The following is a 13,514-nucleotide window of genomic DNA, read 5'->3' on the forward strand; positions in this document are numbered from 1 at the left end:
ACCTCCAAATATGTAGGCTAGGAGCTCGGGTTTGGATCAAGCTCCATATATATAGCAATCGGGGCCAAATGGCCACTCTGCTAGAGTTTCTCTTAGGCCCTCTTTAATAATGTTTACTTCAAACTCAAAATATCAGTTCTTACTTGAATAATTATCTTTCTCCTTTTTATTTGTCAATTGCTAATTGAACTCTGCAAGTTCAGGACTTGGTAATAACTAGTATAGTTAATAATGAGACAAACGTGTCATCTTCTTAATTTCTAGGGTACTTCAGGCTTTTATGCCTTTATATTAACATAACTACCTTATGAGCCCAAGCTTCGATCTACAGTTACCCTAGCCCATTATGTGATGGTTTGGAAGAGCGGGAATGTGAGTGTGTTCAAGTTTGAACTGATGCTACCTTGGTCTGTTGCTCGCAACATCGTCATTGATCTTCTTCTTTGGCGTTGGCGCTATTTCTGGTCGATTTGCAAGATGAACCTCAGGCTTGGTGCAAAGCTTCACGACCTCAATCGCTATAGTCGCATGTTTCCTTGCCCCTCTTAATCTGGTTGTGTTTGCTTTTCACGTTATAAAGAGCTAGCAAGTGTTGCTAAGCGCTCCTCTCTATCGACCTTGAATGTCGACCCCCTCACCTCCCCTTCCCCTGTAAAAACTTGCTCTTGTCACCAAGCAGTGTAATGGAAATTTATAAGCTGGGATGACACACCCCGTGGACCTTCCGAAAAAATTAACCAAAAAAAGGCACATTGCAAAGTGATCTTAGGCTGCTTAACGTCTCAACCCAACTCCTCAAGTCAACCAGCAACTAATATGAAACAATGCAGGCTGCTACTGGGTATGTCTCAGCCTCAAGGAAATCCCAAACATGTGATATGATGACTCTGACTTAATTTACTGGAGGTGTGTCAAGTACATTGAAATGGGTCACATGTACAAAAGGTTGTTCTCTACCATACGAAAATACAGCTAGGCAACTTTTATTCATTAGTGTGTAACATTTACATCAATTACCCATGATGTTTTGACTTTTTTTTTTACAAATTAACCAAGTTCGCCATTTCTTGGGTATCCTGTGCCCGGAAAAATGCAAACCGGAAACTGAAAACTTGGACTTGAGATCTATTGAAGCAAGACAAGTATCTTAATTTTGATTGGGTACAGAAATAGTGTATCATGGCAACAGATGGAGATTCATAGTTGACTTCTCAACAGAGAAAGTTTTAGAATTCACAGGCGTTGTGTTCGCATAGTGGATTTTCCTGCTGATGGTTGAGGTGACATGGCTGAGGCATGTAGTAGCTTGCAGGTGCTCACTTTCTCCTCCCTGCCTTCCTCCACCCCTCTCTCTTCTAGCTGGTGCATGCATGTTTTTTTAGTTGATACCTGTTGTTAATTACATGCTACTTCGTTTGATTTGCTTTGATTGTTTGGGTGCAGGTTAATCGACAATATGAAGTACATTGGAAAAGGGTTGCCAAACTAGATTTATTAACCAAAAGAAATTATGCAGGGCATTACTAACAAAAGGACACTTTGTATCAGCATATTTTGATACTTGCCCTCCATCAGGAATGGACCATCTTCTACTACAAATACTCTCAGTTATCATCCATCTTTCATGTGGTCGATGATACTACAAAGACTGGCACAACATAATACCTCGAGTTTGCAGCGTGTGGACACATTCAATGTTCAAGAGAGTCTCAACTAGGACTATTCATGCATCGTTGCATTTCGTTCTTATGTGCTTGCCTTGGTAGTCTGGTAGCTCATTTGGCATGCCGCCGTCAAAGACTATTCCTAGGCCTCCTGGTGTGCTGCTCAAACCGGGTTATACAATTGGGCTGCTAAGTATGAGTTATCAGTTCTCGATCCTTCTCAAGCCTAAGCATACATGCACACCCCCGGTTGGCAGCCATCCTGGCACATAGTGCCCTGCACGGTGTTTTCCCTACCTAGACTATACCAAAGTGTTCTCATGAGAGCTTGTCTATATAACTTCCTTTAGGGTGGACACATTTACCTGTCCGCCTTTAATATGGAGATGGGCATTGATGGATGCCATCAAAGTTAGTGAGATTGTGTAAAGTGTATGGTGGATGCCATCAACCTCCCATTGTCGGATGGTGTCATCCTTCCCCACCAACCAGTTGATGTTTATTCATCGGGAGTAAAGACATCACGTGGAATTTAAGTGCAAATATATTATTGTCAGTGCAGTTTGCCCACAAAAAGATAGACAAACGTTGCAAAACAATGATGCAATTTTATGGAGTGTGTAAAAAAACTCCTTTCATTTTTTATTTGTTATCTTAATATTGATAAAACTAAAGTTTAAGTAGTGTTTTAGTACTTTTAAAACAATAACAAAACTATTTTCATTTATCATGGCCTGTGTTTTGAATTTCGGCCGAGAAAAACGGATTTCGGCCGAATTTCGGCCATCTCGGCCTTGGGCGAAATCTATCCTTGGCCGAAATTGGTCAAATTTGACAAATTTTGGTCAAAATTGTGTCAAATTTCAGTCAAATTCTGGTCAAATTTTGGCCGAAATTTTTGAAAATGGCCGAAATTCAGCCATCTCGGCCTAGGGCGAAAAAAATCTCAAACCGAAAATCAAAACATAGCCTGTGGCAGTCAAGATGCTAGAGAGTTCTACAGGAGAGGGGTGGGGGGGGAATTCATCAATGAAGTTGCAACCATTGGACTAATCCACCATGAAAATATCGTACGCCTCTTGGGCTTTTGCTCCGGAGGAATGAGACGGGCCCTTATTTATGAATTCATGCCTAATGAGTCACTGGAGAAATACATATTCACACATGTTTCTAATATTTCTCGACAACTCCTAGCACCCAACAAAATGCTACATATTGCTTTAGGCATTACCCGAGGAATGGAATACATGCATCAAGGCTGCAACCAGCGGATTCTCCACTTTGACATCAAGCCACACAACATCTTGCTGGACTACAACTTCAATCCAAAGATCTCAGACTTTGGCCTTGCAAAGCTGTGTGCAAGGGACCAAAGCATTGTTACGCTCACAGCAGCCAGAGGAACTATGGGATACATCGCACCGGAGCTATACTCTCGGAACTTTGGAGGGGTGTCATACAAGTCAGATGTGTACAGTTTTGGCATGCTGGTGTTGGAAATGGTGAGTGGAAGGAGGAACTCAGACCCAAGTGTTGAGATCCAGGACGAGGTATACCTCCCTGAGTGGATCTACGAGAAAGTGATTTCTTGGCGGGAATGGGAGCTTACTCTGGAAATGACAGCAGAAGACAAAGACAAGATTAGACAGCTGAGTATCGTGGGGCTGTGGTGCATCCAGTGGAACCCAAAGAATAGGCCGTCGATGACGAAGGTGGTAAACATGTTAACTGGGAGGCTGCAGAACCTGCATATTCCCCCCAAGCCCTTTGTGTCGTCTGATAATCGTCCCATGCCACAAAACACAACGAACACATGAACACGCATTGTGTGTTATTGTGTGTATCATTACACGTTTGAGGGAACATAACTCGGATCTGCGTCGTAAAGCGTAATGCCTTGCCACTAGCTTGCCCAGTGTTCGATTACATACTGAACTACATGGGATTCTACGGTACTGGCAATACTGCATCTGTACCTTACCATATTGTAATGCTATTAATTAGAAACATACGGCACCGGATCTTGCAGCCATTTCCTGACAGTGATGTGATATAGTAAATCTTACCCAGTCATTGCTGTGATTTTATCCCCTTTTCCCCATAAATGATACCGTAAGCTCTTTCTAATACAGAGATGCGCATATAGGCTGCTTATTCTAGAAAAAGACTTCCATGATTACTTACTAGTAGAAACTCAGCATTCCTGTTCGGAAATCAAAAGGAGAGCAAAGGGGATTACCGTGGCAGATAGCTTCCGCTGGAGTCCCGGTGAGACGCGAGCGAGGCGGTGTGCCGGAGTAAGACGAGGAGCTCGCCCAGCCGGCGGATAATGTGAGCGGTACCTGGGCGAGCTCGACGGCCTCCGGCTGGCAGGCACGGCTCGACTGCGGCGCCGACCGCCGGCCGCCGCCTAGGGTACAAACTGCCACCTGTTTCCCCTTTGGATAAACCAGAGTTCTTTTTTCTGAGAAATGGATAAACAAGAGTTGGGCCTTTGCGTGAGATGGGTCGGGCTCCCCTGCAAAAAAATGAGCGGGCCATGCTAACTTACAATACGACCGAGTTGGTCAGAAATTTGATCGCACTGGGATTGTTGGGCCCCGGTATCGGCTACTCAGAGAAAAAAATTAGTTCACAAAAATAAAACTATTCAAAATTTAGTTCACACCAATTATTCAAAATTTACTCAACAAATTTAGCTGACAGAAATAAAATTATTCCAAAATTTACTCAAAAAAATTAGTTCACGAAAATTGGATTGTTCGGCACCGCCGTTTGCCAGAGAAGACTGCACGCCGTCGGCAATTGTGTCTGGTATCCCGTTTTTCAAAACTCTGTTCACAAAAATAACGATTCAAAAAGTAAATCTTCAATACTACAAAATTGGGCAATTATCAAAAGATATGTGAACGGAAAGGTAAAATAATAGACCTTAATATCTGGGGGAACGTTCCTCAGGGAGAAGATCACATCGAATGTTTTCATTTCGAGGGAAGCTAGGATCGACCGAGATCCCAAAATCACTAATTGATGAGTACTCCTTTCAAATATCACTTCCACCTCCCCGGGATGTGACAAGTGGGCGCTCCACATGCGTCACTTGTCGCAACCTGTGAGTTTTTCCTTTTTTCGTATATCCGTTTGTTCAAAAACTATTTATCTCTTATAAATCATGCGTCCAAATCTCGAACCGTTTTCACCGTTGGATCCCTCGCGTCGAGACCTTCAAAACTATATCCCATATTGATAAGTTTTGACAAAAAAATCATGGAAAAAAAGATCGGGAAGACATTTTCTTTCTTTGCGAAAGTCATTTCCAAGAGGCACGACCTTATCTCGCGTGGAAAAAAATCGTGCCTCTCACGGAAAAAAACAAAACACATTTTTTTTTCGAGAGACACGACTGTGCCTCTCGCATAAGCAAAACCATGCCTCTCGTGGAAGCAAAACCGTGCTTCTCACGAAAGGGAAAAGCGATTTTTTTTTCATTTCCAAGAAGCACGGAAGCAAAAACATGCCTCTCGCGGAAGGGAAAAAAAGAAGAAAAAAAAATCGTTTTTTCCATTTTCGGGAGGAACGGCCGTGCCTCTCGCGGAAGCAAAACGGTGCTTCTCACAGGAGAGAAAATACATTTTTTTGCATTTCCGAAAGGCACGGAAGCAAAAGCATGCCTCTCGCGGAATCAAAAATATGCCTCTCACCGAAGCAAAAACCGTGCCTCTCCCTGTAGGAAAAAAGAAAAAAACGTGTTTTTTTCCTGTTTTCGAGAGGCATGGCCGTGCCTCTCACGAATGACAAATAAGAAAATGCATTTTTTCGTGTAAAAAAATTGATTTTTTTTTGGTTTCAAAAGTTAAGGCAGACCGGTAAAAAGCCGAGAAAACCGAGAAAAACCATCTAAAAAGACAAAAACATGTGAAAAAAAATCCGAAGAAAGCGTCCAGAGCGCGACACGTGAGAGTGACTGAGAACGCGCCAAGTGGCATGCTCTTAGCCCAAGTGATTCTTGGAAAGGTTGAGAACGAGCGGTCTTCAGTTAGTTGCTCCCCCAAGATCCAGGGCGAACCCCAGATAGCCCATAGGCCTAGTTAGTTGCTCCCTCGAGATCCGGAGCGGGGGTGGAGAAGTGAAGTAGCGAACTAAGCGACATGAAGAAGCTTTCCTAGAATTAACATATGGTGAGAAAATTACTGTCAAACATCTGGCGAGGAAACTGCACAATTGAGATTTAACTAACCTAGATGGGTTTATTTATACCGAGACAAATATGTAGAGAAGCATGCACATAGATAGGGTTTCCAGACAACAACAGCAGGGTACTTATTCCAGTATCACTGCTTAATTACTGCCTCTGCATAAATAATTACTCTCTCCGAGAACAAAATTTTGTTCTCCCTGGTTGAAGAAAGAGAGAATAAAAGAAAGGCTAACAATGCTTGCTGAACTGAACTGCATAGTCTGAGCTGAGCTCTGACGAAACTGAAAATCCAATTGTATGCATGTCTCATTGTTCACTCGCTTGTTCTCCCTGGTTGAACGAAGCGGGCCACTTGCATGAACATGGTGGCCCAACCCAGTCCACTGCTGCGGGGTAGTGAAGGAAAAAAGCCCACTCAAAAGCATAGCTGCAGACAGGAAGAAACCAACGCCAGCGAGCGCGCCGCCGGCATGAGCCACCTCCACCCCGGCGAGGACGCCGCCGGAATGCCCGCCCGCCGCCGCAGCGCGCGTCTCCGTTCCCAGATCCACGCGAGTGAGGTACACGCCCGCCCCCGCAGCGCGCGCCTCCGTCCCCAAATCGACGCCAATGAGGATGGCGCCGGGGTGGCCAGCCACCGCCGCAGCAGTAAGCGCCGGAGCACCCAGATCCAGGCGAGAGAGGGGGCCGACCGAGTGACCCGCCGCCGCGGCAGCGGCAAGCTTCTCCGTCCCCAGATCCAGGCCAGCGATGATGGTGCCGAAATGACCAGCCGCCGCACATCGCCGGAGCCGGCTGCCTCCCTGCCGGACAACGAAGATATGCTCTGGGAAATCTTCCTCCGCATCCCACTGGACCTATGCTCGCTCCCCCGCGCCTCCGCCGTCTGCAAGCAATGGAGAGGCATCCTCGTCGACCCCAAGTTCCTCCGCCGGTTCTATGCGCACCACCGCAAGCCGCCCCTCCTCGGCTTCTTCCCGCGAGGCGGTCGACACTTCACGTTCACCTCCGTACTGCCCCCCTCTCCCGACCGCATCTCCCCTGGGAGCTTCTTCCTTGGACAATGCTACAGCAACTCCGAGATGCTCGATTGCCGCCACGGCCGCGTCCTCCTCTATGACTGGGTGCTGGAAGAGCTCATTGTGTGTGATCCTATCACCAACAATCAGCACCGCGTGTCTATTCCGCCGGAGTTCAACAAAGGCTATGTCAATGCGGCGGTGCTCTGCTCTGCCAGTGACCAGAACCATGTGCATGGCGCCTGCCACTCCACGCCCTTCAAGCTGGTCTTCGTGTCCATGTACTACACACAAGATTATCGACTACTCACCGCCCGAGTTTACTCCTCTGAAACTAACACATGGGGCAGTTCCATCTCAACAGGGGCTTTAGATCATACTCTTTTTGTTCCTTGTCCTAGCACCCTTGTAGGTAATGCCCTTTACTGGCCGGCTATGCATATGGCAGACGCCATACTTGAGTTTGATTTGGGCACGCAGAAACTTACCGTGATCAAGGGGCCTTGCGGTACGAATATGTATGATTCCAACCACTTTCATATCATTGAGGCAGAGGGTGGTGTTGTTGGTCTTGCCGCGGTGTCTCAACTTAAGCTTCAAATGTGGCAGAGGAAGCTCGATTGTCGGGGTGTTGCCATGTGGTTGAAAGGGAAGACCGTTTCATTGCGTAAACTTCTTAAGATCCCTCCTCAGACACTGACAAGGAATGAATGGCTCAAAGTGGTGGGGTATGATGAGGATACCGATGTAATCTTTTTAGCTAGGTACGACGGTATATATATGGTTCAGCCCAAGTCAATGCAAGCCAGGAAACTTAATGGAACTGGTTCTACATATTACTGCTATACTTTCACGAGTTCATATCCACTAGGTAATTGCTCATCCTTGGTCTTTATATCTTAGGAGTAACCCAATCTAATTATGTTCTGTACATGTTTTCTCACATACAGTTATTGTAATTCTTAAATGTCCACACACAACTTGCACTTAGTAAGCAATTTCCTATGATAGAATTGATTTAGTAATTGCACCTTTGCTAGATGGAGGAATTTATCGTCGTGTTACTTCATTATGTGTTATGTTCCAATGTGCTTTTCTTTTCTACTGGAAGATACCAAAATCAAATGTCGAATGATTAACTTAGCTGGCAAGTTTGAGTGCCCAGGCTAGTTATATTCTTTACCAATTATTATTACTAATATTTGTTATGATCTTTTTCATTTAACTCCATAAAAAATTTCTGTTGAATTCATACTTTTTGAAATAATTTAGATTTTCTCATTTGTTCATGAACCCTTCCGTAGGTGATTGTTACATTCATATATCACGTAGAAATAAATTGCATTTCTTCTCTTGGGATCCATTTAGTTAAAACAGAATACCCAATAATACTTTTGTTTCTAGAGTTTGTTGTTTTGGCATAATTTTGTCTGGTTGACATTACGAGTAAGGAGTTCACATGAGAAAATTTGTAGGACATGTTTTCTTTTCTTACAAGCTAGGTTCTCCATTATGAGGTCTCTAAGTATACTGCTTGTATGAATATTCCTCGCATTTTACAACATATGTTGTTTTGTTTTATCTATTTCTACTGTCAAGAGTAACTAATACCACATCTGTAGAAATAAGCTATATAAGTGAATTATTTTGCTCAAGTTATATTTGTCAGCTCATATGTGTAACTCTCTCATGTTGCCTTCTCTTATCCATTTGTCTTTATTGTGAAACTGTTGTTAATTGCCGGAGTTCTTATGCTTCTAGGCACAACCATTGAAGGTGGAGCTAATGGAGCTGAAATGTTAGGATGACTCTGGTTTTGATGTGCTACTGTGGTGAGACGGTTCAACAGGTAAGATCCTCTGAATGTAATTAGTGAGATTTCAACTGTTTGATTTTCTCTTTGGAATATATGTGGCGGCCGGTGTGGGTAGCATGCACCCTGAAAATATTGCCCATTTGGCTATAGGGATCCGCACATGCTAATAACAATTAAAATGGTGGTGAGGCTAAGTAAAAAAAACGACTCATGTTAGATCATAAACGATATGCAGATGATCCACATGTTGTATGCCCAGAGTTTTCCGTTGGTTTTGCTGTTTCTTGATCCATAAGTTGAAAGCAATATATTACTAGCCCATTTTGCTATTACAAACATCAGTCACCTCATTCAACTCCATCACATAAGAAATCTGTGTGGAAAGGCTGAAGGATATATTTTGTTGTCATATGTAGAGAGCAATATGAAACGACTCTTCCTTTTTTGAGGAGATATGATATAGCTCTACTTTATGTTGCTGAGTTGATCATGAGTCTGTATGCAAGCCTTGTTCATATGATGTTACATACTCCTAGGTGCTACTACTAGGTTTTGCCGGTATCTGCGTCAAGTTACTAACAACTTGATGCTTTTGTTTTCCCCAGGTGAAGAAAGGGCTGCTGCAGTTGTTAGTTGTCAGCGAGTTTGTCGCATCGCATACCCTCGTGGTCGGTGGTGTTTATAAGTTATTATCTGCAAAAAATTATCATGCCTTAACCGAGCTAAGTATGTAATGTAGCAATATGTTTTTGATTATCTAATCCATATAATTTTAGCTTAATTATTCTAGTATTATTTCAAGTCGGATCTCATCCTGTCTTGCCTTTTCCACATGCTTGTGCTTGGTAGCTCTCGTCAGCTCTGGTTTGAAAATATATGTAGCATGTGCTTGGCAGCTCTTGGGAATGCCAGGAAGTTGTTCTAGATTTTTACATTTTTTACAAATTCTAGATCGTTTGCATGGCAGAGAGTTAGATCGAATCAAATGTGCATCCCTTCGACTAGAGTGAACCCTCGTCGGCACGGTGTCGGTAAAGAAGTGATATTGTTGTTAACATGACTGAAATTAGTGATGTAGAAGTTTGAATGGCAGAGGCGCGGCTTTCTTACACTGGGAATGAGGTTCAGTGGGAGTACTTTGTAGTGGTTTATGTGCTAGAGGACTCTGTCATCCTAGCAGCAGCTATTTTCTGCTAAAGATGCGGCTCTGGACGGCAGCAAGTCTTTGGCTGTAGTTTTCTGTAATGGTGGTGAGCGACCCGGAGGCTTCAACTTCGGTAGGCTTTGTTGAATCTGATTCTGTTCTGACAGCCTGAAGAAATCTGCTATCTATTATCAGTGTAGTATATACTTGGAGGTGGTCAACTAAAGAATGAGATATGGGATGTTGATCAGTACTACTGCCTGATCTAACCCACAATACACGGACTGAAAATATATGCATTTTTTATACTAGAACTGCATATGCTTTGCTCTCTGTCATACGCTGAGATCTGGTTACCAACATACGCTGGTGAAGTGGTGTATATATATTGGCATGATTGGAGAATACACTTCTGAATGTTTGAATGTGTTGCTGGTTTGCTGGAATTTAAGTCTGGATCGATGAGCTACATCTGCCTGTTTTCATGTGGTTTGGAGAGGGCTTTATGATCCTGACAAACTTTGTTGTGCATCATGACTTTGTTGCAACAGAGTGAGGAACTCAGGTTTACTCCTTTGTTCAGATTTATTTCCCTACCACAAATCTGTTACTAGCTAGTGTTTTGTAGCTCAAACAAAAGCATGTTTCAGAATGCTCCTAGCTCCGCAAAAGCAGGGAAATAATACTGATTTTTGTTGTTGCTGTAGGTTTTACTAGTGCGAGTGATCTTGACTTCCTTGCAGAGAGGACTAGAGATATGGGGTACTTCAGTTTTGCTGTTCAAAATCAGCACCGCCTTGCCAAACAGCATTCTTCCACTAAATGGCAGCAAGAACGAAACTGAAACTTCATAGCAGCAGACGCAGGACCAACCAACAATGTACGGAGGCCCACTACCACTTTACTTTCTCAGGCGGTCAGGGCCCAATTAATGCCACGAGCAAACATTTTTTGAATTTACGAATATTTTTATGAAACCGTGTACATTTTCAAAATTCATGAACATTTTATTAATTTTTGTGAACATTTGTTTTTGAAATCTTGAACATTCTTTTGAATTGGCAAACATTTTTTAAATCGGTGAACTTTGTTGAATTGGTCAACATTGAATCGGTGAACATTTTTTGAATCGATAAAGATTTTGTTTGAATCAGTGAACATTATTTCAATCGGCGAACATTTTTTCATTCCATGAGCATTTTTTTGAATTGGTGAACATTTTTTGTATCACAAACATTTATTTAATCGATGAACATTTTTTGTTTGACGAACATTTTTTGAATCGGTGAATTTTTTGTAGTTCACGATCATTTTTTTGTTTTTTGATCTTTTTTCCAGAAAATCTTGAACATTTTTTGAATTTGCAAAAATTTTGTTCAAATTCACTAACCTTTTTTCTAAATGCGGACAGTTTTTAATGCACGACCATTTTATGATTTTCGGAACATTTTTCCTAAATTGACTTTTGTTTTGAAATTTGGATATTTTTCGAATCCTGAATTCTTTTAAAGAAAAAAGCAAAAATAAATAATAAAACACAGGGGGGCATCTCGCCCCTCCTGGGTCGGCCCAACAGGCCGCGCGGGAGGCGAGGGGGTGCGTGCTGGCTCGTTCGCTAGCGCGCTAAATAGGAGCACGAAGAACAAAGAAGGAACACCCTTAAAAACAGAAAGGTCATGTCGGCCCTACATTGAAGAGGGGGCTGCAATGGCGCAGCTCCATCCACTAATCCATGCCACAGGCGAGGAAGACAGACTGCCCACACGCCTCCATCCTCAAACCCGCACGAGCTAGGAGGGAGCCGCGATGATCCGTCAGTACGCCACCACGCCACCTCACCGGAGGTGCTTGCCTCTCTGTTGGACAACACAGATCCTTCGCTGTCTCCTGCCGCAGCCATCCTCCATCTCCCGCGCCTCTGCAGTGTGCAAGCGCTGGTGATGACTTGTTACCGAGTCGAGCTTCCTTCATGGCTTCCGCACCAAGCACCAGAAGGAGGGGCCGCCCTTCCTGCGAGCCTTAATGTGCACGTGTGGTGATCAGTACATCAAGTTTGCCCTGATCCTAGAATCTCCGGACTGTATCCCTCCCGAGCGCTTCGACCATGGATACTATAGCCGCCGTGGACATTATGTCAGCCGTGCAGCTAACATTGTGCTCGATTCCCGTTACAACCATGTCTTCCTCGAAGACTTCTTGCGGGAAGAGGTCGTTGCATGTGACCCCATCACCGGCGCAGTGCAGCTTGCCCATTCCGCCCGGGCTTCATAGGGGCTACCTTAATGGGGGCGGTGCTCTGCACTGCTGCCCCTTCCCATGACCACGTGCATGGTAGCTGACACTTAGGTGGTCTTAATGAATATGCCTGTAGGCACAACCGTATTTCGACCAATCATATGTTTTTACTCCTCGGAGACAGGAATATGGGGCAATCAGGTCTCAACATTAGCTCCATGCCAGGGACCCTTATTGGTAATTAATTGCCTTTATTTGGAGACAGTAATATGGAGAACGTACTTGAGTTTGATTTGGATAGGCGGATCCTAACTGTGAACCGCGCTGACACCAGATCATCAAGGTAGAGGATAATGATATTGGTATCGTTGTATTATATATTACAACTAGCTTTCAAATGTTGTGGTTGAAGGTCAGTTCTCAGGGTGTTACCACATGGTTATTGTCATTTGTGTAGACAAGACCCAGGGGCCATGGCCCGGGTCGTAGGCTCGTAGCACCGGATTCCTTTGTTGATTGTAGCATTTTTTATACTGTTGACACTGTAGAACATGTTCCACTTGGGGCCTAGCCTGGTCCTGACTACGCCACTGGTTGTTGTGGAAGACTGTTGGCATCTATAACATTCTTGGAATCTCTCCTTGGTTTAAAAGATTTACGGGTCGGATGCTAGGGTATGATGAGGATACTGACGTAATATTTATATATGTTTTTGTCACTTGTCGATCACCCATCCCCCTGGTGACTAGTACATTCTTGGTGCACATAAAAAAATTGAATTTCTTATCTCTTGGACTATGTTTATTTAAAACCGAATACACAAGATTGGTTTTCTTGTTATGGTTTATTGGTTTTGGCATGTTTAAATTTTCTCCTTCTCATGGCTAGTGATGAATAATTTGCATGGTAAAATACTAGGATATTTACATATTTTCCATTCTTATCAGCTAAATTCTTCATTTTGGGATATACTAGTAGCTTAGCATACTACTTTCCTGAACAGCCAGTGCATTTTACAGCAGATGGGGGTTTCGTTTATCTATTGCTAGTATCAAGACCAGCCATAAAACATCTACAAGAATCTGGTTAGAGAAATGAATTACTTTGCATAAGAAGGTATTGCAATCATCTGCACAAAGACTAAACTTTGGTCATGTGTAAATAATTGGTAAGGTTATTTTGGCAACCACACAAAAATAGAACATTTCAACATTAATATGATTAGGACTGAAACTATAGACCTGGTCACTATATCCCTACTAATGTTGATGGCTATTTACTTATTCTGTACCGTTCAGGCTCAGATTTCCCATTCAGAGTTGGAATTCGTCCACGATAACTGAGAAATGCCTTTCCACAGCTATCACATAATGCAAAATGACACTGACATCTAACCTACAGATAGAGATAGGAATGAGCTTCCATCTCTTCTCTCTCA

General features: G+C 43.3%; 2 protein-coding genes across 2 annotated transcripts; both read left to right on the top strand.

The window, feature by feature from the left end:
• The first annotated feature begins 2,659 nt into the window (after positions 1 to 2,659).
• Positions 2,660 to 4,080, top strand: LOC109786780 (rust resistance kinase Lr10). Its single transcript, XM_020345339.4, has one exon. It carries the CDS (start codon positions 2,765 to 2,767, stop codon positions 3,479 to 3,481), a length of 717 nt encoding a protein of 238 aa, XP_020200928.1. The 5' UTR covers positions 2,660 to 2,764; the 3' UTR covers positions 3,482 to 4,080.
• A 2,254-nt stretch (positions 4,081 to 6,334) lies between these two features.
• Positions 6,335 to 11,483, top strand: LOC141042215 (uncharacterized). The gene is made up of 2 exons (XM_073509782.1): positions 6,335 to 7,752; positions 8,643 to 11,483. Exons 1-2 carry the CDS (start codon positions 6,369 to 6,371, stop codon positions 8,687 to 8,689), a joined length of 1,431 nt encoding a protein of 476 aa, XP_073365883.1. The 5' UTR covers positions 6,335 to 6,368; the 3' UTR covers positions 8,690 to 11,483.
• Positions 11,484 to 13,514: the final 2,031 nt, after the last annotated feature.

The sequence above is a fragment of the Aegilops tauschii genome, chromosome 3, assembly GCF_002575655.3.
Source record: "Aegilops tauschii subsp. strangulata cultivar AL8/78 chromosome 3, Aet v6.0, whole genome shotgun sequence".
Taxonomy (NCBI): Eukaryota; Viridiplantae; Streptophyta; class Magnoliopsida; order Poales; family Poaceae; genus Aegilops; species Aegilops tauschii.

What these genes read in the sequence shown, in the direction of transcription:
- LOC109786780 (XM_020345339.4), top strand. Translation starts at nt 2,765, where the DNA reads ATGAGACGGGCCCTTATTTATGAATTCATGCCTAATGAGTCACTGGAG.
- LOC141042215 (XM_073509782.1), top strand. Translation starts at nt 6,369, where the DNA reads ATGCCCGCCCGCCGCCGCAGCGCGCGTCTCCGTTCCCAGATCCACGCG. An exon ending in CACGAGTTCATATCCACTAG is followed by an intron (nt 7,753 to 8,642) that starts GTAATTGCTCAT and finishes TTATGCTTCTAG; the next exon opens with GCACAACCATTGAAGGTGGA.